A 26734-nucleotide genomic window follows, 5' to 3' on the forward strand; every position below is an offset into this window, starting at 1 on the left:
AAAAGTAGGAGGAAATTTTTCTTGTTTCCCTTCTGTACAGTTGCATTCTTGAAGTCTTGGTAGTCTTTTTTCCTTTTGGTTTTTCTCTATACTTGCAATCCATAGCAGCCAAGGGTGAGGAATTTAGAACTGGAGATTCATCTGTACCAGTGAACGTGGAAAACTGAAGAAACTATCAGTTGCTGTTGCTGTTGTCACATATTTTTCTCAGGAATGTAACTCTTAATATTATATTATTGGATTTAAGAAATATTAAATTATATTCGTGCACATCAAGTCTAATGACGGAGGGCTTTTTAGGAAATGATAATACAGTCATTTTCTTTGACTTCTTGCTTAATACTAAAATCATGTAAAACTTGCAATAAAACCTTAAAAGCTGATCTTTAACATTGAATTGATAAAAAAAATGATTTTTTAAAAATTTTGGAATAATTTTAAGATTGGTTATTAGCACTAATTTTTATCCATGCCTCAACCTTTTTTTCAATCTTATTTCTATTTTTTATTTGAATTGTTGGTTCAGGTTAAGACATTATTTCTATGAATATTCCATAATATGTTTTTGTTTGTAAGAATATTTCAAAAATGATGCCCATATTTGTTAAGTCAAATAAGCTTTAACGTGTAATTTTATAAGAGCCAAGCAACTCTATAAATAATTTGATGTGATCACAGATTCACATATTTCATTTGCAAAAGGAATCAATAATATTCATCTTTAGAAGTCAAAAAATAGAACAAATCAAATTCTTGAATTTGATCATGACAAGGAACTGGGTTGTTATACCATCAACAAAATTCACAATAAACAATATTTAAATAAATCTATAATTAAGTAGAATACTTTTAAGAATAAAATGAATATTCCAAAATTTAGCTGAGTAAATTAATTAAGAGTTACCTGTGTCTGTGGGTGTGATAGTATCCTTTCTGATTAGAATAAGGATTAATTTATTCATTACAATTAAATGAATAAAAAGTCAATTATTTTCTTAAGAGTGGCAGGATAAGAAATTAAAGTATTTTTACTTTCCTTCTAAATATTTATATTTAATGATGAAGACAGATCAGGCCAACCATGATTTAGGATGGCGAGAGGTATATTGTTGCACCTTAATAAGGTGGTGGAATGCATGGAACTAGGGAACCATAGGGAATGGGAGAAAGCTTGATTTCAAGTTCCATATAATATGAAGATGCAGGGGAGGAACCACCTGCAATATTCTGAAGAGATTATGAGAGGTTCTAATCTAAATTTCATTTGACCAAAGGAGGTGACTATCCTTTTCCCTAATATAAATTGGTGGGTATTTGTTTAAACAAACACAACTCATGATACAGATGGTTTAACTTTATCTGGAGATGCTGGGGAAATTGAATCTCATATGGGTTTTGATTAGAACAAAAAAAGAGCAGGGTTCATTTGAAAGAAATCATAAACCAAATACAAACCTGCTTGCTAGGAGATCTAGCAACTAAGATTGTTGGATTATGGATTCAAGATAACACTTCTAAAGAGGTTGAACTTGGTGATGGAACTGACTGGGTATGGAAAAGGCAGTAGCAAGAAGGTTACTGTGAGAACAAAACTATGATTACAAGTTATTTGGAGATTTTTTCTCGGATTTCCACAATAAATAGTTACCAAGCTCAACCAAGTACTGAAGCTGATGATGATCTCCAAACTTTACTTTCTATCACCAATTCTCATATTTGGAGATGTTCTGCTTTTCAGGTTGTTTTACCAGCCTCTATAAAGAAGGATGCATGCTTGATCAGCTAAGAACCAGTTAAAATGTGTTGAGATGAGCAAGGAAAGTTTCATTTACTTGAGGCAAGACAGGTGCATTGACAAGTTGTTAGATGCTTCATTGTGTCCAGATTTTCTGAGGGAGAAATCAGAAATGGGTATTGTTACCTTAAGTATCCAGCATCCATTATTCCAACCCATAAGGCGGAGAATTTTCTCATGTTTCCATAAGATGAGAATCATGGATTACAAATTTCAGAAGTATGCTCATCCACAATCAGGAGAATAGACTAGCTGCTTGCTTGCAACTGTAGCTCACGATAAATATGCCACTTTTCATATCTCTGATGACCAGGTAAAACAGGTCTAAGTCGAGGTGCAGATGCGCAATCCAAAGAACAACATCCTCGTAGCTCTTTCACACAGTTCACACAACATCTGTAGTAGATATAGCATAGAAAGAAATTCCATGCATCAGGAAAAGAAACAATTCACCAGCACTCAATAAAGCTAATACACCAACTCAAGTCTACATGAAATTTGGAAGAATCCAGTCTGTTTTGTTGCCTTTTACTTCTAACAGGACAGGGTTATTGGTGACAATGAATTAGTGTGAATGCTCAACATGTAGTAACATCATCAACAACAAGCCTTTTCCAAACTAAATGGGGTTGGCTACATGGATCCTTACCTTCCAATCAGCTCTAGTTGACACCATACTAGATACAACGCCTAAGCTCTGCATATCCTTTCTCATGCTGAACATGTAGGCAGGTCACGACAATTGGGTCTTGGCCAAAAATAACAACTGATGCATTTGGAAAGTAATCTAAAACATGGTTGTCAAGGCTCTAGGCAAACCAAGATGGTTGATTGGGTCACAGTGGCTATCTCAGCTTCTACTTGCCTACCATGATTTCATTGCTACAAGGATATAAAAATTTCGAGAACCGCTCCAGAGATTTCATATTTCCATTTAAGCAGTAATGTCCCTGAATCTAGTCAATCCCTATTTTGTTCTATTTGGGACATCAGAGATATGCCTGCCTCTATTTACCTGGGGACTAGGCCTAGTCCATCCTGATCTAATTTCAGATTTTTCATCCCATTTGTCAGCATTCAGTTGAAACTTGCTGGTTCGAAGGCCAATTCACTTTCTTATCTGGTAGGTGAGTTCTTATACAATCAGTATTGGCTTCCATTGCTTTATACCAAGTCCGTCTTTTATGTTCCCTGAGCAGATTTGTGATATTCATTTACTAAAATCTCATCATGGTTCTGGATTGGTTATGTTTTGACAAAGCTCATAAGATGCATCTTATTAAATGGATAAAATTTGCAAGCCTTTTTAATTAGGTAGTATGGTTTGTTCTCATCTAGGCAACACAACCAAGCTTTGCTATTGAAAATGGGATGGCGACTTTCAAGCAACCAGGATACACTTTTTGTCTAGGCTTTTTAAGGTTAAATATTTTCCTAACAGCTCTATAAATCACTCTAGGGAATATAACCTAAAACCTGTCAATCCCGAGAAATTCGGTCCATAAGATTGATGGGTCCCAACTCTTCCTTCTGGTCTGATCCTTGGTTCCCATCATTTTATAGGCAGAGGCTTCTTCCCTTCTTGAAAGGTGGGGAATATTCAAGAAGAGTGAAATCTGTAACCTACAATCTAAGTTGGGATCAGAATTACTTAATTCTGTTGTTCCTACTTGGACAGGTGTCCTTGTGTCTAGAATACGAACTTTTGTTGATGAAGACAGTTGCTTTTGTACTTTTGAGTAAAAATGGTCAGTTCTCTTCTAGAATTGTTACTAATTTTAACTCTAGTTTAGATTCTTCTCTCTCTAAAAGGCGGTATTTTTGTGGAAATTGACAGTTCTTCCTAAATTTAAATTATCTTTTGGCATGTTCTTAATGCAGGAATTCCAGTTAAAAGTTCTCCCATCCCTCAACAATGGACCTATGTGTCTCATCTATTTCTTGTATTATCTTGGACAAAACTTATCAGACTAAGTTTTTTTTTGTCTTTATTACTACCTGTTATCTTATTTGACAGTCTAGCAATGAAGTCTGAAAAGGTTCAGCTAACCCTGACCCTTTGTGCTTGCTGAGTCAACTTAACCAATAGTTATGTGATTTAAATATGGTTCCTAGTCCCATATCCAACGTAATTAAATGTTTCCTCTTCTTATTCTCTTCCTAATTCTGTTATTAACTGACAGACAAAGAGAGGGTTTGATTGACTCATTTGCCAGTTAAACTAAAATGAAATGCTACGACCCTAAAATCATAGAATTTCAATTTTCTTTGCTTGACTCTTGTGAAAGGGTTCAGACAAAGCTCCACTCTAGAGCTCGGGCCTGGGAAGAAAGGCTAGGCACAGCTTTCTCAAACCAAAGATGCCAAGGTGCCCTCTTGGGTGCGACTTTCAATCAATCTAATCCTGTCCAAAAGCAGGTCTGGTATGCTATCAAGAAGTGGTGGTGGCAACTTCATTAATTAGAGACAATGAAAGATAACAATAACTTACTTCCTAAGTTGGCTTCCGAGATTGAGTTCTCAAACTTTAGTTCAGAAGTAAAAATCCAATAAAAGATCACTTACAAAAAAAGGTGATTGCAGTCTATATTTGCACAATTTCGGTGCCTTGGTTCACAAAGATGCAACCCACAGATGAAGCATCTTAGGAATGAACTATCCAAAGAGACCAGTTGATGCTGGCTTGCTTTATCCACAGCTTCAGGCTTGAAGGTAGATGGTGGGAGAGAAAGACGAGAATCAAAAACAAACAAATTCCCAACCCATTCAACAGGTCCTTCGGTCTTGAGATAATGAGAGACACCACCCTTCAATGTGTATAAGTTTTGGAAGCCCTTTTGTCTGCCATAAAAAAAGAATTAGAAATTGTATTAGCAATCCAAGAAGTTTACCAACTTTTTGTTGATAAAATCAATACAACCTATGCTACAATAGGATAAGTGTTCTATCCGCTATCAATGCTGGCATATAGTCCTACTTTTGTCTGCATTGCCAGCTTAACTGACTACCTAATCCAGAAATGTTTTACAGGAAACCCACCTCAGCTACTCTGGGAAATTTTCCTCCACAATAAAATCTCTTATTTATCAAAAGAAGAAAAAAAAAATATCATGGGGATTAGAGATCATTCAACATGGTCCACTAAATGCATTGCCACTTTGTACACTCTTAAGCCTTGAGCACTGTATAAACTTTGAAAAAACAACGGTCAGATAGTCTACCTTTGAGATGGCATAGTTTGGTAGGCTTACAAGTTCAGTTTGAACATTTGTTCAAATGAAAATATGGTGTCATACTAAATGAATACAAGAATTCAGTTTAGATTTTGGTGTATCCAAATACTGAAACTTGGACAATATGTATCTCTTTGGTGAATTCGACAACATTTATCATGAAGAAAAATTTCGCATATAATAAACATTCACTATTCAACATTTGTTGAAACAGAACATGGTGTAGTAGCCAACAGATACAACATTCTGATGTTATGCCAAAATACTGAAATTTCGTCCATATGTATCCTTTCAGTAAAATTTCCAAAAAACTTATCATTTAAGAGAAATTTCAACTGTAAACATTTGTTGAAACAGAAAATGGTGTAATACCCGACGATACAAGATTCTGATGTTATGCCAAAATATTGAAATTTAGTCCATATGTATCCTTTCAGTAAAATTTCAACAACACTTATCATTTAAGAGAAATTTCAACTGTAAACATTTGTTGAAACAGAACATGGTGTAATACCCGATGGATACAAGATTCTGATGTTATGCCAAAATACTGAAATTTCGTCCATATGTATCCTTTCAGCAAAATTTCAACAACACTTATCATTTAAGATAAATTTCAACTGTAACAATACTAAAGCTTTATAACAAATACCAATGTTTCTAACAAAATGGCTGAATTTTGACCAACTTGGCTAGTTCCAGCAGGTTCACCATCTACATTGGGAAACCTGCATCATTTGTGGTTTTTGGCCAAATCATTCCTTAAAGCATGAAACAAGTTGTTGGGAAGTAGAAGAACCGCATTGGAGATGAAGATTTGCCACATTGTCGGGGGATTTATGCAAGATTCACTGTTCAAGTTAACATAACTTTTCCTAAAAAATAGGGTAAATACTTGGCGGTTGGCCTTCAACATTTTTATGTGCTGCTCTAGATGGCATAGGTGTGAATGGCTTGTATTTTTTTACTCCTGGCACTTTGACTCTGAGTAATTAAACATTTATTATGTATAACATTTGATAATTATGAAATTTTCATGTATTAATCAAGTTCTATGTGTACTAGTATTAAATTTTGCATGGAATAGGCCATATTAGAGAATGTATACAGTAACACACAGCATATACTATACTTCCAAAATAAGGTCTAAAGTCAAATCACAACTATAGGTGTGTTGGTTGTGTAAATCTTTTTCAGTATAAGGATTACACTATGTTTAGAAGATCTATAATGTGGTTTCCTAGATGTTTTAGGGCCTAAATTGACCATGTGGGCCTTGAAATCCTCCACTGAAAGCTTCCACATTTCTATAAAAATTTTGAAACTTCCACGAGATATTTTGGTGGCTTCATGAAATATTATGGTTTTAAAGCCAAGCTCAAAACCAAGTTCTTAAACAATGATGATTAGTGCTTCATATATGCATTCATTTTGGTTTTAGTAGAGTTCTTTTACATGTTAAAGAATTTATCAGTTAAATCACGTAGCAAGTTTATTGGAAAAAGGCAAACTTGTCAAACTAAATCATTTGGAAACCAAGCTCGGCAGAATTTTACTATGACTAAGCTAAATTATATAATTACCTTAGGATTGTAGAATATACATCACAACGGATGCCTCCAGTACAATACATCATAATATCAGTACTTTCTTTATCAACACAGGCTAGAGGATCCACTGCATTGAGCTGGATGTGAGAAAAAAATATATAAAATGAATAAGTTAACAAAACTAACAATAGAGAGCATTAACGATCATTATACATACTGTCACAAGTCCAATAAATAAACCTTCTTCAATTTAGATTTGATTTCTTTGCCAATTTAGTATCATGGGAGAAGAAAACAATCTAAGACCCTTCCATCTTGCCTTTTCTCATGCGCAGTTTTTATCCAAGTAAAAATTCACTGAAAAGAAAATTTTGCAAGTAAAATATTTCTTCCCCCACTACAGTTTGTGCATTGAATTTCTATTACATAACTTTTTTACAGGAAACTTGGAGTTTTTAGAGTTCAATACCTCCAATGGAAGAACCAGTGCACTATGATGAAATATGTTGATAATATAATTTTTCCAGAAAATCAAGCAAAAGACTAATCCTCAACAGGGTTGTAGAACAGGAAGACAAAGCAGAGAAAATTTTGTAACTTAGGACAGAATGCTCAAAATAGAGCCAAACTTTGAGTTCAACAGTTTAGAAAACAAACAGAAATAATCTGTAAATTTGAGCTAAATCTGATAACAGAAATAGGAAGATATAGTATTGTTCTAGAACTATTAGGAATATAAGTAGCTGCCCTACAACAGTACCAAATTGATCAGAAGATGATAGTTCTAGGATCAGGATTTCAGTGGGCATATAACAGAAACTGATATGTGAAATTTGAGCTAGCTAACATAGATCAGCACCTAAAGAAGTGTAATAGAGATACAACAGGGAATGAGAGAAATTAAAGAAACATGACAAGTTTTACTGAATAGAAGTGGTGAAGTTAAAAGGGATAATAGGGCAAGAATATGCCAGAAATCTGTGAAGAAAATTGGCTCTTCCATTAAAGAATTGGCAACACATTCAACTCCATCTTTTCTATATTATGATAGAAATGACACCTAAAAAAAAATCATGATATGGCAAAAGGCTTTACAGAAGCATACAAAAACTAAGCCTTATTCCAATTCAATGGGTTCTTCTGTAGGGTTCCAAGCAAAGCCAAAGAAAATAAAAACCACAAGTACAACATCAGAGAAATATGGTAATGATTAATAATGTAGGAAATCACACAAAGACAGGGTCAAACTGAAATTTCAAAAAATTCAATCCAAATCACACTTTGGAGCCAGCAAAGAACCTAATGCAACACTGTCCCTAAGCCTCCACATTGATTTTTCTGAACTGTCCAAAAAGTCTTCTCTAACTGCCTAGAACAAACTATGTGTTAAATATGGCTGGGAAAATTTGAATGCTAGCAAGGTACTTCCCTCAAATATTTCTGTGAATAAGGTCTGATTTTCCCTGAATGTACCTCTGACTTAGATTGCCCAAATGAAGTGCTCCTAAAGCTGTCCACATCAGGTCGTTTAGCTCCTTGAAAATGACCAATATCCCATTCATACCCTGTTTATGAGCAAGTTAATACTTCTTCAAAACTACAGCCAAAAATAATAAGCAGAGTTTGATCAAAAGGATTTGTTATAAATTTTAAGCATTATTTGAAAGGAGAGCGGGGAGGGGGGAACATGAAGTATTAGAGCCTCACAGTTGAAGAAACTCTATAAGTAATTTAGGCACTATATGTAGTCTCAACTGACACTTTTTCCTTTTTCTTTTCTTTTCTTTTCTTTTTTAGCTTTGGTTTTCTCCTCTAGTCCCATTTCAGCTTTAATCCTCAATCATTTTCATGTTCAAAGAAGGGCTCACATATTTCACCCCACCCAGAATCACTTCACAGATTTGTAGGTTCATTCCAATCTTATTGACAACCCAAAAGGGTGCCACAAACAAATACTCAAAAATGCATCCTAACTCTGCAGCTAAACAAGACAAGAATATAAAAAACCCAGCAGGTTTCTAGTCAGCAACTGTGTTTAAAGCGTAGGACCATAGGAGGGCGAAGAAAAGACAACCATACAGGTTAATCTTCTTAAGTATCTCAGGATTTATTTTTCCCTCTAGTAGTGAAGAGATGAACAGATTTGAATCCTCTACTCTTCCAATGAGGTGCACTGAGGGTCTGGGAGGATGACGTGTTCTGTTTCGATCCAACAGTTGGAAATCCATTTGCACCTTGGGTTAGCATACAACCTGCCTGAATAAAAGCTCATTTGCACCTCGGATTAGTAAAGAACACCCCTCCATGCATCTCTCTTACAGTTCATACAAGGGAAATTTGATGGGTCAACATACATCCCCTCAATGGAGTTTCCAGGCAGAGACCAACTGAAGCTAACAAAGCAACATCAGCCACAACATTTCAGTCAGTTCTCCCTCACAGGATGCCAAAGGGAGATTCTCCTGATAATCAAGGGGATTTTGGAATACATGTCTTGGTATGGATCCATCCTTCCAAGACCAGACAGTTAACCCTAAAAAATCCCATCATAAGAAGTCCAAGGGATTATCAGTTGGTGGATCAAATAGGCCTTCTAGATCCAAAGCTCAGTCTCCCCCGACTTATTCTTCTCCTTTATCTTATCCTGGGAGTGGTATCTAACTATGTATGCATTTTGGACAATAGATTTTGTTCAAATTCAGTATTAAAATCCATTGGAATTGAGGAAGGTGACAAAGGAAATCATGGAATTTCTTGAGAAAATATTGACGTCCATGATATGATTTGTACAAAGGAAATCATGGAATTTCTTGAGGAAATATTGACGTCCATGATTTGATTTGTAAATAAGTATTTTCATGACTCCCTTCAGGTCTGGAAAAAAAAGTGGATGAATAACAATTATTCCGGTTGGGGTCTGGGATGAAGAAGAAATGAGGGTGAGAAAGGGTTTCGATCAGTGAGAAGGATTTAGGTTGAAGTGCTGATGCAACGCAATCAGAGAAACTCCATGGTAAACCACCAAACCAAGCCAAGAAGAGGTCTAAAGCAGAGCCGAGACTTCCAAATTAGACATCTGACAGCTCAAATAACCTTCACCGCAAACTACCAAGCTTGCAACAGGAATAAATTATTCCCGACAGTCTGGTAGGTCAGCGAAGTAATCAGGTCTAATATGGGGGTGGTTTAATGAGTGCAAATGAGCCCAGACCATAGGGTGCAGATGCACATGTCCAGGTAAATGACAGATATTGGCTGCACCTGATATGGCACCCCAGCACTAGAGATTTTACAACTTTTAAGCCTATGTAGAAAAGAAAGATTCACCCAACAGTGACATCAACAATGGCATCCTACTCAACACAGAATAATAATGGGGGAACAGTCCTTGACATATGTAATATGTGTGTGTGTGTAATATATATATATATATATATATATATATATATAGATATATATATCGTGTCCATATCCATATCCATCCATGTCTGCAATATTACCCTTGCACCCAATCAGGAGTTCAGGACATCTTTTTTCAGCAGTTCTGTCTTTTATTATATTCAGCTAATCCTCCTTGGCATGGATCATTTTGTATGATTTATTAGCATTTGAATCACCCCATTTAGTTGAGATAAGGCTGAATTGTAATTGTGTATCTTTTCGGGGTCATGTATTTTAAGTCATCTATGTTTTCTTCTCTTTTCTTAATTTTTGTGTATCACTTAAAAATCATTCAGTTATGTTGCCAAGAAAACCCAGGCAAATGATTAAGTTTTCAGGAATGTTTTAACAAGTTGAAGGTTAGACCCTTAATTTCTACCTTAGAATTATAATATCCTTCAATAGGGAAGTACTTGACTTAAGTTGTTAAACTGGTAACTGAACCAGTTTTCTTACAGACATCTCCCATGGTTTCAAGTGCTGGTTGCTGCTTAGTTAACTCCAGACAAATTGTGGGTCAGTAATAATTTACCTCTTCCCATGTATCTAATCCATATCCCAAAAATTTCACTGAAGTAATTTAGTTTCAACAGAAATTGAAGAAAATGTCAGTCGAGCCACGATCCTTATCATTTGCAAATTCAAGTGCTGAGGCAGATTCCCGAGCTATAATCCCTATTGTTTGAAAGTTGTTGCCAAAACACTCAGTGGATGATTGTAGGTTGGTAATTAAACTGTACAGCAACAATTAAGCTGCAACTAGTACAGTGCATAATCCAATACAGCTTGATCAAATGGGACACATTGAGGTTCACATCACTTCATTAAGCAGAAACTGAACTATGGATGAATAGTGCATCCTTTGACAATATGAGAAATCAATTAGCTGATGTCTTTAACAAAGGGTCCTCAACAGCTCTCACTCAGTCTCAATTTTATTTTATTTTATTTTGACCAAGCTGATTTGATACGTATGCTTTTGCATGATGAGGAGATGACTGTAGTGTATGACTCTATGGTTATTGTTCTCTTTTGTGTATCATGTGGCATAATAGGGGTAGTAGGTAACAATGTAAAGAAGCCCCCCCCCCCCCCAAAAAAAAAAAAAACCAAAGGAATCTTTCATTAAATAATAAGAAAAGGTGAACCTATGGGTCCTCCATACAGTGCCCCTACTACTCTCCCTCATCTTCCTTTTACTTAGCTATGGCTCCTTCTTTCCCTCCTTTTCTTCATTTCTAACAGTACTTAGCATAAAAAAGCATGGTTTCCATTCCTCCATTTATCAAGGTCAATGATGCCCCCAGCCTAACCAAGTCAAAGATCTCTGCCTCATATAGTGTAATGTCAAATTATCAAAAAACACTTCCTGTGTTATGTAATACTTATTATGTTTTTAATGAGGATGATTATTTATGACAAAATATGCATATGCTATTATATTATATATTTTATTAAACATCATTCATCAGATTATAATGGATCATCCATCATTTCGGTGCATATAAAACAACCACTTCTGTTTTGAGTGGCAGTTAGAACCAATACCAACCTGTGTAACATATTGTCTAACCAATCAAATAAGCTTGAATAAAATTATAGAATCTAACAGATAAATGCATTCCACTACCACAGTTAACAACACACTAAACAAGAAAACCTTAAGGACTAGAGCAAGTTAAGATCCACTGTATCAGTGTATTTGGCACCAACTATCTGGATTCTGGCCAGGCAGGACCACAATGCCCTTATGCATATGCTATCCCCAGGCCAAGCCTGCCTCTGACCCTTCATTCAACCTTATGAAGGCAAAGAGTTCGAGCATTGCTCAACCTACTAAGCAAAATTTTCTTGAATGACTGTTGAAAGAAGAACATGCCATGCAAGTGTTTGATCTAAAGATAACCATAGACTGCTTCCTTTAGATATTACAGAATAGGGATTCTAGCTACATTGGATTCATCTGAAATATGCAGGGCCTGGCAGAAGGCACCCATAACCTATGCTAGACCCAGCCCAACTCTATCCTGGCCAAGAATTTTGCCTCTGGTCCGTCACCCAATAATGCGAATGGGGAAGTGTTTGCACTGTTGAAATACAATGTTTGGCAGAATGGCTTATTGATCCATGATCTCAAGCCCTTTATTTATAATAAAGTGGAAAGTAGACTATTACAAGGAATAGAAGTTTACATGAATGCAAACTCTAATTTAATTCCTATACAAACTCTTATTAGACTCCTAATAGAATCCAACACTCCCCCTCAAGTTGAGGCATGGATATCACACATGTCCAACTTGACCAAAAAAGTATAAAACATCTGTCCAGGTAAACATCAGCAATTTGATCTTCAAACTTATAGATTACGTCTGCCTTATAGACTTCCATTTGATTTGTCCTCATCTTTACTGCAACTTTATGTCTCCAAGGAAGAACGCCCAAGTAAAAAAGTAGAATCTTCAAATGTTGAGAAGACTAAATTTCTGCACAAATCTGAGGGAAAATATATTTTTGGGGTAACAATAGCTAGGGTAAAACAGCCAAAGTGAAAGTTTTGATTTGTAGCAATGTTAGATCTTTAAAGGGAAAGTTTGCCAAGGGGCAATCTCCAAAGGTAGGGGAAAATTTGTCAAGATAAGTGACAATCTCCAAAGGTAATAGAGATCAAGTTCTGCAAAGGTCAAACGACAAGTCTTTTGCAAGGTTAGATCTCTGAAGGGAAGATGTCAAGTTAAGGGGCAAATCTCCAGGGTTAACAGAGATCAAGTTCTGCACAATAAAAAAGATAGATCTATAGCAATGTTAGATCTCCAAAGTGGAAGATTGCGAAGGTAAGGGACAAACTTTCAAAGGTAACAAAGATCAAATTCTGCATAAGGAAGTCTACATGAAAGGCTTTGAATTGTAGACATCTTCAATCTCCCCCTCACGTGTAGCGTTACACGTGGGAAGATAATAACAAAGGAAATTCCAATGGGGAAACTTGGAAAGGAAGAAATTGTAATGGTAAGATAAAAGTATCAGGAAAACAAATCTAGAGAAAATGACAAAATTTGAAAGGGGGCTGACCGAGCCTACGGTGCCACTAATGAAGGTCTGATATTACCGAATGGACCGGATTAGAAGATGTAGTCAAAGCATAAGTAGATCCTCCAATCGGCTCGAGCAAATAAAGTCCATTTACCACGACCAATCTCCTTCCCCAGATCCTGAAGTAGCTAGGTAGGAGTTGGTAGGGGTAGTAGAGGAAGCAGTGGTCGAGGCTGTACCGCGGTAGAGAAGGCGCATAATACGTCGCAGAGTAGCGAACTCCTCCTGCGAAAAACCAACGTCTGCAGAGGGTGTGGTGGAAACTGTATCAGAAAGATTAGCCTTTTGTTTTCCCTGTCTTTGTGCTCGTTTTTGCTCAAAATCAGCAGGCTTCCCATGCAGTTTCCAACAATTTTCCTTGGTATGATATGGTTAGTGACAGTGCTCACACTTGACAATCTCCTTAGCCGGATCAGATTTAGTGCGAACAGACTGTAAAGCTGATTTCTCCATAATAGGAGTATGAAGCATGACTAATCGACGACTTTCCTCACACTGAACAAGAGCATAAGACTGTTCTAGTGTAGGAAAGGGAGAACGACTTAAGACTTGCACTCTGATCTGATCGTACTCTACGTTCAAACCTGCCAAGAAGTCATATACTCGAATCTTATCAATGTACTTCTTATATGTCGCCACATCATCTGGATTAGTGGGGTGATAATCCCCATAATGATCCAACTCGTGCCAAAGAGATCGCAACTCAGCATAATAGTGGGCCACAGTTAGTTCCTTTTGGGTAGTCTCATGAAGCTTCTTTCGTAGCTCATAAACCTGTGCATCATTCCCCAACTGTCCATATGTTTCAGTAGTAGCCTTCCAGATTTGGGCTGCAGTATCAAGTAATAGGTAACCCCGGGCAATATTTGGATGCATGGAATTCAAAAGGAATGACATAATAAGAGAGTCGTTTGATATCCATTTATCCTATAAAACACCTGCGGTAGTGGGTTTGATAGTAGTGCCCGTAATGTATCCAACTAGTCCTCTTCCAGCAATAGTCAGGTAAGCAGATCGAGACCAGATCAAGTAATTTGTGCCGTCAAATCTTACCGAAAGAGAATGAAAAGTGGAAAAATATTCGGATCCAGTGGGAGCAGTAGTATCATCAATAGTTGTCATGTTGACAAAATTATCTGCAGTTCTTCAGTCTTCACCCTTTCGAAGTAACAGAAATGTCGCAGAATGCAATAGCCAAACAACCCAAACAGATCTACCTCTTTTTTTTTTCTCTTTTTTTTTTTTTTTTCAGTAATGACAAATATGTCCTTGAAAAAACGGAATTTGCAAATAAATCTCAGAACTTATACAAATTTACATATAAGTCCCTGTAAAGCAAATTTACCAAAATAACTCAAAACTTGAATTCAAAACTTAAATTCAAAAATTGAATTCAAAAACTTGAATTCAAAAATCAAATTCAAACCATAACAGATCCGTTATGGTCTTTCACAGGCTTAAGGAGAACAGCCCCAGTTGAAGAACCTTAATAGCAGAACCCCAATCGAAGGTTTCAGATGACTAACCAAGCTTCAGAATCGCAGGCTTCAGATGAAGAATCAGACAGAAAAAATTGCAGGAGCTGAAGCCGAAGTTGTTGCAGAAGCAGCGGAAGTTGCTGATTTCTTCTTCTCTTCTTCTTTCCTCTGTTTTCTGTTCTTATTCATTGAATCGAGACGGAACAGAATCGTCTTCTTCTTCTTTTTTTTTTTTTTTTTTTTTTTGTTTCAGTTGGCGACCAAGATGGTACTGAAAAACTGCCTAGAACTGAAGATTGGCGATGGGTTTGAAAAAAAATCAGAAGAAGAAGAAGGTAGGTCGCTTCCCAAATCGAATTTAGGCTCTGATGCCATGTTGAAATACAATGTTTGGCAGAATGGCTTATTGATCCATGATCTCAAGCCCTTTATTTATAATAAAGTGGAAAGTAGACTATTACAAGGAATAGAAGTTTACATGAATGCAAACTCTAATTTAATTCCTATACAAACTCTTATTAGACTCCTAATAGAATCCAACATGCACATTGCACAACCTAATGGGCAAAAATTTTTGAAGAAAAAAGAAAGAAAAAAAAAGGGGAGAAAAGAAAAAGGGAGAACAAAAAAAAAGGGGGGGGTTTATTTATATAAAAAAATAAAAGAAAATAAGTAAAATTTTTTGTTGTGGAAAAAAGGGATAGGAAAACATAATTTTTTATTTTTTTAAATTAAAAAATAATATATTTTTTTTTTTGTTTTTTTATTTATTATTTTTTTTATTTTTAAAAAAAAAAAATTTTTTTTTTTTTTTCTTTTTTTTTTTTTTTTTTTTTTTTTTTTTTTTTTTTAAAAATTAAAAAAAATTTTTTTTTTTTTTTTTTTTTTATTTATTTTAAATAATTATATTTTTTTTTTTTTTTTTTTTTTTTTAATATAAAAAAAAAAAAAAAAAACTCTTACTGCTCAAATGCCACTTGCAATTCAAATCTCCACACGAACCTTATGTGTACAGCCTATTTTCTAAACACAATTACCTGACTCCCACTCTAAAAGATACCAAAATAGGTTGTTTCAAAGGTTCATAGGCATTGTTTTATGCCTAAAAATTCAAATAAGGGCTGCTTAAAAATAAGTTTGACACCCAAACCTTGTATAATGGTCAGGAGAAATGTTTCATTTAGCAGTACATGGCAATATTTAAAAAACAGCAACATCAGAATAAGAGTGTGAGAGAGGGTGCGGAAAAAAAAACTGCACTTGAATGGGAATAAATGAACTGAAAGCTATATAAGTTACCATTTCTCACATCCAAAAGAATAAACTTTCTACTAAAGTTTGTGCTTGCTGCTCTGTCAAAATTCTTTGCAATTTCCAATCTCTGTCTCCATTCGGATGGTGTAAGTGGCGTTGCTCGCATTGAAGGGTCAAGCAAAGGAAGATGTAAGAAGCCTCCCTCCAACTGGGTGTACACAAAAAAAAGGAATCATTACTATAATTTCTTCAGAATCAGAACAACATACCAATGTAAGGTTGAATAGTAGGGACATAAAACCATCGAATACAGGATGATGAAAGGGAGGCAATACTTGACAGAACATCGTACCATAGCATTATATCGGAAAATTTGTTCTGTAGAACAAAGAATCACAACCAAATACACAGAAGTAACTGCATATATATGCATCCAGACTTCTTAAATTGTAAAGTATAAGTACGATCATACAAAGAAAATACAAAAAAAAAAAAAAATACAAAGCTTGCCTGCACCAGTGAAGGTTTATACCGCAGTTTCAGTCGTGGAAAGGCATGCCTATTTAAAGCAGGAGATATCTGAACCAAAATATCAGAAAACCTCTTGTCTTCTTTCAGCCAATTTAAATACATCACAGCATCTTCTGATGGGCCACTGTACTGCAAAACAAAGTAAATAAACATCAAAAGAAGGTTGAAAAAAGTGAAAACTATAACATAAAAAGGAATATTTTCATGGTTAATAACAAGGAATTAAATATTGGTATCATACCAGAGGGGTGATTTTAAGAAATGAATGGTATCCTATCATTATCTGAGAGATGCAATTTATGCTAAAGATTCATATAAAAATGGTCAAGATATGCATGGATATGTTTTTGATACATATAAGATAATGCAAATTCATAGCAGCTCATGTGAGCATTTGAGGCATTCTAACCTAATCTAAATATTCATAAGTAGAAAAGGAAAAGGAAAAAAAAAAAAGTGATTTGAGCACAAAAGAAAAGAAAGAGAGCACGAGAGATCTGCAGCATTAACTCTCTCTCATCCAAATATGTTTCCGTTGTGATTTGAAGCAGTATAAGTCTCCAAAACCTGTAGTTATGGTGATAATTAGGGTCTCTTTTTATGTTAAGTGGTTTCCCCAACCCAAAACTGATAAGAAACCAAGATTCCAAGGCTTTCAGCAGCTCTGGTTTTGCATCTCACTCATGGTTCATTTTTTGCAGGTTTAAAGGAGGCGTATCAAGTGTAACCTACCTGTATCAAGCTGTATCGGACCATATTCGCCTGCATCAGTTAATACGAACCATTTAAAAGAAAAAGAAAAGAGTATGATATTGATACCCGTAGATACTGATTAAGTTTTCAGCTGGTACTATAACCATGGTTATTAAACTATGAACGGCACTCTGAACAAGAATGAAGTCAATCAAAATCTGAATAAGACAACTAAGTGTTCTAGAGACTCAAAACAAGCAACAATGATCCAGGTATGAAATGTTGCAAAGATGCTTACACATCTAAGTAAAATTCAGACCAACCAACTGATATGGTCTTGCTAAGGAATTGTGTGCTTCTATTTTAAATCGATTACTGGCCATGCAAGGTGCATGTATGCCTGGACATGCAAAAACCCTTTCCAATAAAATGTTACCTAAATTTCATGACCTTTTTACCATTCTTGATAATGCTGTCTAAGTGAAATTAGAACAATCAATGTATTTGTTACCAGGACAAATGATCATTGTGCTGGTTGTACAATTGCAATCTAACATTGTTAGGGTATTACACAAGGGAACAGTTACAACTTCCCCAATGCGGATTCTGATCTTTCTGTCCTGCTTGGATGTATTTAATAGAATTCTGATTGGTTTCAGTATCATATTAGTTCTGTCATTAAAAATGTATACATGCATCATCTGAACCCTCTTGGGATTGAAATTCATCATAGGAATGCCAGGTGATTTGACTATTCAATTAGATGAAGCAGATGACAAAGAGGCCCTTATGATGATAATGCCAGTGAGGACTATCATAACAGTAAGAAGAACTCCTTGACGATGAGAGACATCAGCTCAGTACTGAGGAGGACATGCTAAATGATGACGTAGTCTGAAGCCTATAATGTTGATGGTGCAAAAGATGATGATGAGGAATCTGATACAATTCCTGACCCTGAGGTCCCTGTTATGTATGCATACCAGTGTCCCAAATGTGACAAAGGAGATGAGAGGAGAAACATGCAATGCTTCATGAGTTGCTCAAAACAGTATAGCCCTGACAATCCTTCAAAGTGGAATTTAGCTAGAAGCCAAATATTCTACATACATACACCATATATTTGAATTATGATAACTGAATCGATAATCAACAAGATGCTTCTACATGGAGAATCAGTCTTTCCTTGAAGAACTGATCCTAAATGCCTGTTCATGTTAATGTGGTAAGCTTTTGTTCCTATTATTCTCTTATGTCTATATCATATTGTTAGGCCTTTAGTTAAACAGCTCTACACTCATAAATGTAGGATGGGGCTTCATGAAGAGAGGGGGCCTGAGACATGGGAGACATGTAAGAAATGTTTGGTGTAAGATGGAAAGAGGGGAATTGGTTGCACAAGGGAATTCTCTTCGAGGGGGAGAAAGGAGAGAAGGACAGTTTTGGACTGTTGAGTGAAAATTTGGGCCATCAGTTTTATGTCGGGGTTGGAAGCACTTGCACTTCAGCTTTCTGCAGTTGTGAGTTCTATAATTTGCATATTTCAATTTCCAGCACCATTATATAGTTCTTTTCTTTGCTTGAAATTTGGGTTCCTATTTAGTGGTATCAGAGTGCATTTGATCCTTAGGGATGGTCAGATCTAGAATGGAGAGTAGAGTGGAAGAATTGGAGAGAACCATAGAGGGCGTGACTGAACAAATGTCCAATTGGGATTCCAAGATGGGCTCCCTGGTTAAGAACGTAGAGAGAAATGAACAGAGGTTCAAAGCCCAGGATAAATTCATGGGCAAGGTGAGGGCATTCATGAGTACGCGAATTCATAGGAAAGCAGTTGAAACCAAACAACCCCAGTTGTTGACGCCGTCTAATGAAGGACCACCAACACTACAAAACAATTCAGGCGAAGCTTTGTCAGGATCACAACCTGGAGTTGTTCAATCCCAGGGAAACCAATGAGATGGATGTGTGACAGGAGCAACCGCATCGCCGACTTTTTCTGGTGAGGATTCAATGGGCTGGGTTGCCAGGATTGGCATTATTTAATGACTGATGCAATAATGGAGGAGGCAAAAATTCCGGCAGCCCTGGTGTGCGTCGAAGGTGCAGCCCTTGGCTGGTTGCAATACCGTGAGTTGAGGAATCCATTTGAGACGTGGTGCAGTTACTGTGCAATCTCCTCATTGATTTACCCCATCCATGTCGATAGATATCCACTTTGCAATTGATTTTTTTTTTTTTTTTTTTTCCTCTTCTTAAATTTCCACATTAACAACAAAGAAGAGATACCGACGTCAGAATACACAAAGGATTCAAAGACCTAGTAACATGAAAGATTTTCTCATAATGAAAGAACTCCCTCCACAAGGCACAATCTTAGGTGAAAAAAAACCCTTGTTTAGCTAAATCATCAGCCACCTCATTGGAAGTCCTCGGATTCCTTCGATTAGGACTTGCATTTATGAGGGACTATTAATCAGAGTGCTTTTACTGCCATGCACTCTTTCAAACATTCTTCAATCCACCTAATTGCATTCGGTGAACGACCCAAAACAATGGCTTTAAGAAAAACCATTCTTGCTAGAAGCTCCATCTCAGTTTTAAGAACAATTAACTCTGCTTTAGTGGGACCTCCTTCCTCTATTGGACTTCAGACTACCAATACATTCATATGTCCTGTCTTCTAATCTTGATACTGATTCTAGGAGGGCCTAGATTACCCAATGAACATCCCATCAAATGTTCAATTCCCCAAATCATCATCAAGAGGCTCCCACCCTAAAACTCGTCTAAACACTAGCACTCTTGTGAGGGACCTGATTAACTTCATAGCAATTCTTTTGTACTTTAACCAATGCCCAAAACCCAAAAAAAACATAGTACAACCCTGATTTTTACAATTTACTGGGTTCAAACCCTTTTTAGCCTAGCCTCTAGTTGTACTGCATCTTCAAAACAAAGACCAGACCCGAAAAAACAAACAACAATTTACATGGGAAGAAACCATACCTGTGCATTGATCCCTTTCTCATTTATATACACTCGGCCATGGATGTCAAGACCCTGATAAAATTAGATTCCATAAAGGTAAGGAAAATGCAAATACAACTATCGCAAGATACTAGAAAATAAGGGTGAAAAAAATAGATTCTATACTGCCTATTCATTAAACAAAATCAGTTGGCACACATAGAGTCATAGACACATGCATATGAATGCGCATACAATAGGTAATTAGATATAAGACTGGTACAGACAACAACAACAACAACAACAACAACAATAAGCCTTTTCCCAACTAAATGGGGTCGGCTACATGGATTCTTGCCCTCCAATCAGTTCGCAAGGCCATGCTAGATACAAGGCCAAGCTATACATATCCTTTCTCACCACTTCTCCTAAGGTTATCTTAGGTCTACCCCTAGCTCTTCTAGTTCCTTCAATATGGATTATATCACTTCTCCGAACAGGAGCATTTATAGGTCTCCGTTGAACGTGGCCGTGCCACCTCAAACGACTTTCTCTAAGCTTATCACTTATGGGAGCAACTCCCAGACCAACTCTAATATGATCGTTTCTTATCTTATCCATCCTAGTTTTGCCACTCATCCATCTTAGCATTCTCATTTCTGCTACACTGAGTTTATCGATATGATTCTTTTTAACAGCCCAACACTCGCACCGTACATCATAGCTGGTCGGACAACGGTCCTATAAAATTTTCCTTTAAGCTTTAATGGAATACGCCGATCACATAAGACCCCGGATGCACCTCTCCACTTCATCCACCCTATTTTAATTCTTTGGGAAACCTCATCTTCTAAATCACCTCTTTTACTTATGATTGAACCTAGGTACCTAAAACAATCACTCGACGAATCTCTTTATCGTCAAGTATCACCACTTCATCATCGCCCGATCATGACTAAAGTTACAAACTAGATATTCGTCTTCGATCTACTAAGTTTAAAGCCTTTTGATTCCAAAGCTACTCTCCATGAGTCTAATTTGGTATTAATCCCCACTTGGGTCTCATCAATCAACACAATATCATCCGCAAAAGCATACACCAGGGGACCTCATCTTGAATGTCTTTGGTTAATTCATCCATTACCGTGCAAATAGATATGGGCTTAAAGTTGACCCTTGATGTAGCCCAACGTTATCGGAATTCCTTACTTTGTCCCCCCACGCTCTAACACTAGTCACCGAACCATCATACATATCCTTAACTATATCTACATATTTACTTGCAACACTTCTTTTCTCTAGTACTTGCCAAATTAACGCTCTAGGGACTCTATCATAGGCTTTTTCTAGGTCAATAAATACCATATGAAGGTCTTTCCTACATTTTCTATACCTTTCCATAAGTCTCCTAATTAAGTAAATAGCCTCCGTTGTAGATCTTCCGGCATAAACCCAAATTGGTTCTCCGTGAATCGTAGTTAAGTGTCTCAACCGGGTTTCAATTATTCTCTCCCATAATTTCATCGTATGGCTCATCAATTTAATGCCTCTATAGTTATTACAACTTTGAATATCTCCTTTATTTTTGTAAATTGGAACCACAACACTTCTCCTCCAATCATCCGGCATTTTCCCCGTGTCATAATCTTATTAAACAACTTAGTCAACCAAACTAGTCCATGGGTTCCTAAGCTCTTCCATACTTCAATTGGGATTTCATCAGGACCTTGTGTTTTGCCAAGTTTCATCCTCCTAAAGCTTCTTTTACTTCGGACATCGAAATTCTACGTATATAAGTTCGGACACCAGTGCCTTGGTGAAAAGGTAATCGCGAGACATAAGTGCTGAAGAATGCTCATTTAGTAAACTAGAGAAATAGGTATCCTTAATACCTCCTCACAAAAAACACATCCAAAACATCAAATGGTCAAGACACCATCCTCATCAGCATCATAAATAGACCCCCGGCCAACATTGATAAAAGGAAAGCACACAACATACGAAGATCCTCAACATCCAGCTGCCATGCAAAACAGCCACCAAGGAGGAACCTCACATCCCACCACAGTCCATAAGAATGGATCGATTCACAGAAACAGCCACCGAAACACAAGCCACCACCACAGAGACCCAAAACCACGGAACAAAGAAGGAAGAGACAAACCACAAGGGATAGACCAGACAGGCGGGACAAGAAACAAGACACAAGAGGGAAGGACAGAACGAAAAAAACAGTAGAAGAAATAGGAGCACGAAAGTAAAAATGATCACGAAGTAAGAAAAAGAAGACAAAAGGAGCAAAAAAAAGAAACCCGACCAAAAACAAAAAGAAAAGAAAAACAGAAAGAAAGAAACACCAACAAAAAGAGAAAAAGGGAAAAAAAAAGAACCAAAAAAGAAAACCACACAAAAACCAAAAAAACAAAACCAAAACCAAAAAGAAAGAAAAAAAAAAAAAAAAACAAGAAAAACAGACAAAGAAGGAAGAAGTAGGATATAAGGTCGAATCCATGAAAAAAGGTTTGAGAGGAAAGGGGGGGGGGGAAGAAAAATGCAACTACTTATCCACTGTCCAACCAGGGCAATATCTTATCCAAAGCTCAACTGTCCTCTGAAGACCCCCCCAAAAAAAAAAAAAATCAGAACAAAACATTTCTTTTTCTAAGAATCAAGTGAAGGAGGATTTAAAAGACAAAAGTAGTAAAAGAGCCGGGAATCACAAATATGCATATGAAGTTAAGAACATAGTTGTTACCAGCACTCTCAAACTTGGCAATGACCTGAATGGCTATACAAAGACTATACATGATCATTGTTCAACAGCTATCTCCAATGGGCAAAGGTCATCAAGGCAGTTGACCAGCTCTCCTGTTTGACACTTTTTTGGGCACAATGTTTTGGCCATCCCTTCCCTATTTACAGGAGAGGAGTTTACAGAAGAAGCTTAGTATCAACTATTGGACCATCTCCAAAGATCAAAGGCCATCAAGGCAGTTGACCAGCTCATCAAAAACAGAGCCACCAGTTTGATAATTTTTTTGGCATATATTTTGGCTATTCCTTTCCTATTTACAGGAGCTTTAGAGGAGTTTCAACAAAAAGTTTTAAGTAGTATCAACTATTGGATCAGAGAGACACAAGATGCACATGAAAATGGTCAAGAAATGCATGGATGTGCTTATGGTCTACATAAAATATAGTTGAAAGAACAATGAACCTTATTATGTAATGTGGAAACATAGACTCGTTTGCTGTTAAAGATTTGAGTCAGCCCCTCGTTATCCAAACATGTTTCCATCCATGATTTTGAGCAGTTTGAATTCTAAAACTTCTTGCAATGCTGAAGATTAAGGTCATTTAACATGTTAGACGATATTCCGAACTCCGATCTGAGAGAGCCAAGTTTCCATGTCCTTCGGTTGCTTTTGGAATTGTGTTTGACACACTGATTATGTTTCGCACATTTAAAGAATGTGTATCGAGTGGATCTTACCAATGCTTATAACCCTGGTTAAATTAAGACTCTTGCAAAACATTTTGCACATATTTTATGCTTAGTTTAAAGTATTTTCATATTATAGTGATTCCATTTGTAAACCTGACTATAAAACTATATGTTTTAATTGAGAGAAACATTCGACATGTCTATAACAAGAGATATAGCAGAAGATTGGACTCTTTGGTGTTACCAGGGCTAGAGTGTGGGCCTGAATACCATTCTGTTTGACTGAGTCCATATAAACATTTGGCTTAGTTGTGATCCAGAAATAAAAATTCGTGTGAATGTTTGATCAATGTCATTTGGAAATTGATCACATAGTAGTTGACGCAGGCAAGATGGCAAAACCACTCTCTAAACTGTTTCTTGCATTGCCTTACAACACTACATTACATCATTTTATTTGACTAGTTAAGTTTCAATTGGTCAACTTCATACTGCTGTACCCAATTCGCCCCATCTTGGGTTGCCTACCAATCCAACAAGAAACACGAAAAACTTTCAAATCACTTAGTAGTTGATGTAAATAGATGCCAACTATACATACAACTGTAAAATCATAGGATCCATAAGCATTCTAGAGTTCTGAACCTAAATGTCTCAATTATCCGACTATCATAATTCATGATACTCACTGCTTTACAACAATCTCTGGAGAGGTATGGAGCCTTGAAAAGGGTATGCAGCACCCAATAAGATATTAGAGGTAAACCAAAGAGGCAAAGAGGCAAATAGTCAAATCATATCTACTTTCAAAATGGATATTATTAAAGATATAAACAAAGTAAGAGAGTTCCTTTCCACTGAACAGCGTCAGCTCTAGGAATTAAGAACAATAAGGAGGATAAAACAGAGCCATCATTTCATCCTACTTAAACAACAGTGCTAAATAGAAAGTTCTCCAAAACTGCTGGATAAAATATGTCATTAGCACAGAAGAGAAACCGAAAGATAGAATAAACCTGCAAGAAGGAGAGGTGCTTGGCCACTTCCGCCTCTGGGTCTGCAATGAACACAAAGTGGTAGAAGTTTATGACTATGAAATCATCACCTGAATCTTCCACTCCACTGGAATCAGAAGAAAACGCAGACCCACATCGGCATTCTTGTTTCTGATAGTTCTTCGATTGAATGGTGAAAAAGCATCTGACAGGAGGAGAAATTGGAGAGATTTTGGTGTGGAAGCCTCTATTCCCAAGTGAGAACTCAGCATAAGTTCTGTTTCTTCTCAAGATGAGAGCGGTCGACCCCAACTTGGGAGACGTTGCCGAACAAGATGAGAATACGGACCCGCCCATCTCCATTATCGTTATCCACGGTGCTTGTCTCTACCATGCTTCTTAGATAAATACGTCTTGGTGCTGATCCATATGGGCAAAGGGTTTTTTTGTTTTCTTTTTTTCGCAGTTCTTTTCTGTATATATATATATTTTTTCTGGCTGGTGATCATTAATTAGTAAGGGCTTTCCTAAATTTAAATGGCTGAAATTCGCCTTTGTGTTTTTTCAAGATAGAATTATAAAAATATAATAAATAAACTGCAGAGGAGGAGAAAAGTTGGGGGCATATATTGTTGATGAAAAAAAAAAAAGTTTCCAATGTATTTCCTTAATTTTTCTTTTTTTTTTGGTGTCTGAGGTTCAACCGGGCCAGCTTGCGCGTACCTTGATTGTATCCTCTCCACTGAGAAGTATGAATCTTACCACAATTTTCTTATATTTTATAAAATTATGAACTTGCAAAACTCTTTTAACATTTTTATTTAAATGGTTTAACAATCTAGCCAGGCAAGCTACGAATAGCTCTAGGAATACTATATGGAAGATGTCCTCGGGTCTAAATTATACATATGTTTCTTAGTAATAAAGTTTTTATCATATCATAGAAAGAAAAGGAAGAGAAAAAAAAACACTTTATGTATGCAATATAAGTTTATATTTTATCATTTAAAAAGAATGAAGCTAAACTTACCTCATAACATAGATTGGACAAGAGAAAATTTTCTATAATATATGTTCTATAATGCTATCTGGCTGCAATGCCCCGTTAATTAGAATGGAAATGCTGTTATGGAAAGTCAAAAATATCTAATAGTATTACAGTCATTTTAATGCACCTGAGTGTCCAAGGCAGAGCTAGGATTCAACATTGGTAATTTGGAGGGGGGGAGACAAGTGCTGATATTTTACACTGGCAGAGGTCTAAAAGACTAAAAAAAATCTTCAAAACAACCCAAATTTGGCTTATTCTAAGAAAAATTTGTTAAAAAAAAGCCCCCCAATGAAAGTGTAGCCTCTGCCTATCTGTGTGCCAATTTGTTGAACCTCATTAATCCTAGCCATTTAGTGTTGACTTGTCTAATATAGGTTACTCTCTCATCACCAACACCAAGAAAAAAGGATAGTACACACCCAAATTGCTTTGGTATCAATATAAAAAGAAAAATTATAAATGTATTCCGATCAAAGACCAAATTTGGTGTTCAGACCAAATATATATGTATATACATTCTAGGAAGTGTATATACACACCTAAAAGCCAATCACATGCTTCTTTTTGTATCCTTTTAAATGGAAAAATCTAGGATTTTGTTGTTCTTTTATTTCACACAATTGTATGTGAGATTGTTTTGATTACTCTCATCACACACGTCAAGGGTTAGAGATAAAGTCTTGCTAAATAGAAGAAACCTTACGAAAAATGTCCATTTTACCTTGCTAGTGCACACATATATCATTTTCATTTGTGTTATTTTTCAGGAAAATCATGTGTTCATATGAATATGAGCTAGAGATTCACCTTGTACTCTTTTAATTAGGTATTAAGAAATTTAGAGTCATATCACATTGTTATTTATTTTTCCAACTAACTGCATTTAATTGGGGATTACCTACATGTACGATCATGCATGAATCTTTAAGATTCGATTCACACCTGCAATCATAATTTAACCTACTATTCGAACTTACAATAACATTTGTGATTTTGATTATTCCTATTCATGGGGTTTTTGGCTTTCTCTTGTTTCAGAAAAGCATTCACATTCTCTACCTCCCTTATCAATGCTCTTTCGTTTGTTCATGTCAATTATTGACTCAGTATTCAAGAGCTTACAATGAAATAGGAGCATAAAACCAAGATCTGGACATGATTGAAATACCTTTGTGGATCACAGAGAGGTTAACATAAAAACCTAGGCA

General features: G+C 36.3%; 1 protein-coding gene across 1 annotated transcript; it reads right to left on the reverse strand.

The window, feature by feature from the left end:
• Positions 1–575: 575 nt before the first annotated feature.
• Positions 576–24931, reverse strand: LOC149012855 (Rhodanese/Cell cycle control phosphatase superfamily protein). Its single transcript, XM_089157892.1, has 8 exons — positions 24497–24931; positions 20075–20128; positions 16352–16501; positions 15887–16049; positions 8052–8143; positions 6612–6715; positions 4361–4636; positions 576–2191 (listed from the first exon to the last, which is right to left on the reverse strand). The coding sequence occupies exons 1-8, from the start codon at positions 24836–24838 to the stop codon at positions 2044–2046; spliced, it is 1329 nt and encodes a 442-aa protein (XP_089014018.1). The 5' UTR covers positions 24839–24931; the 3' UTR covers positions 576–2043.
• Positions 24932–26734: the final 1803 nt, after the last annotated feature.

Source organism: Hakea prostrata, chromosome 6 (genome assembly GCF_041222555.1).
Source record: "Hakea prostrata isolate BN-2017 chromosome 6, UWA_Hpros_2, whole genome shotgun sequence".
Classification (NCBI taxonomy): Eukaryota; Viridiplantae; Streptophyta; class Magnoliopsida; order Proteales; family Proteaceae; genus Hakea; species Hakea prostrata.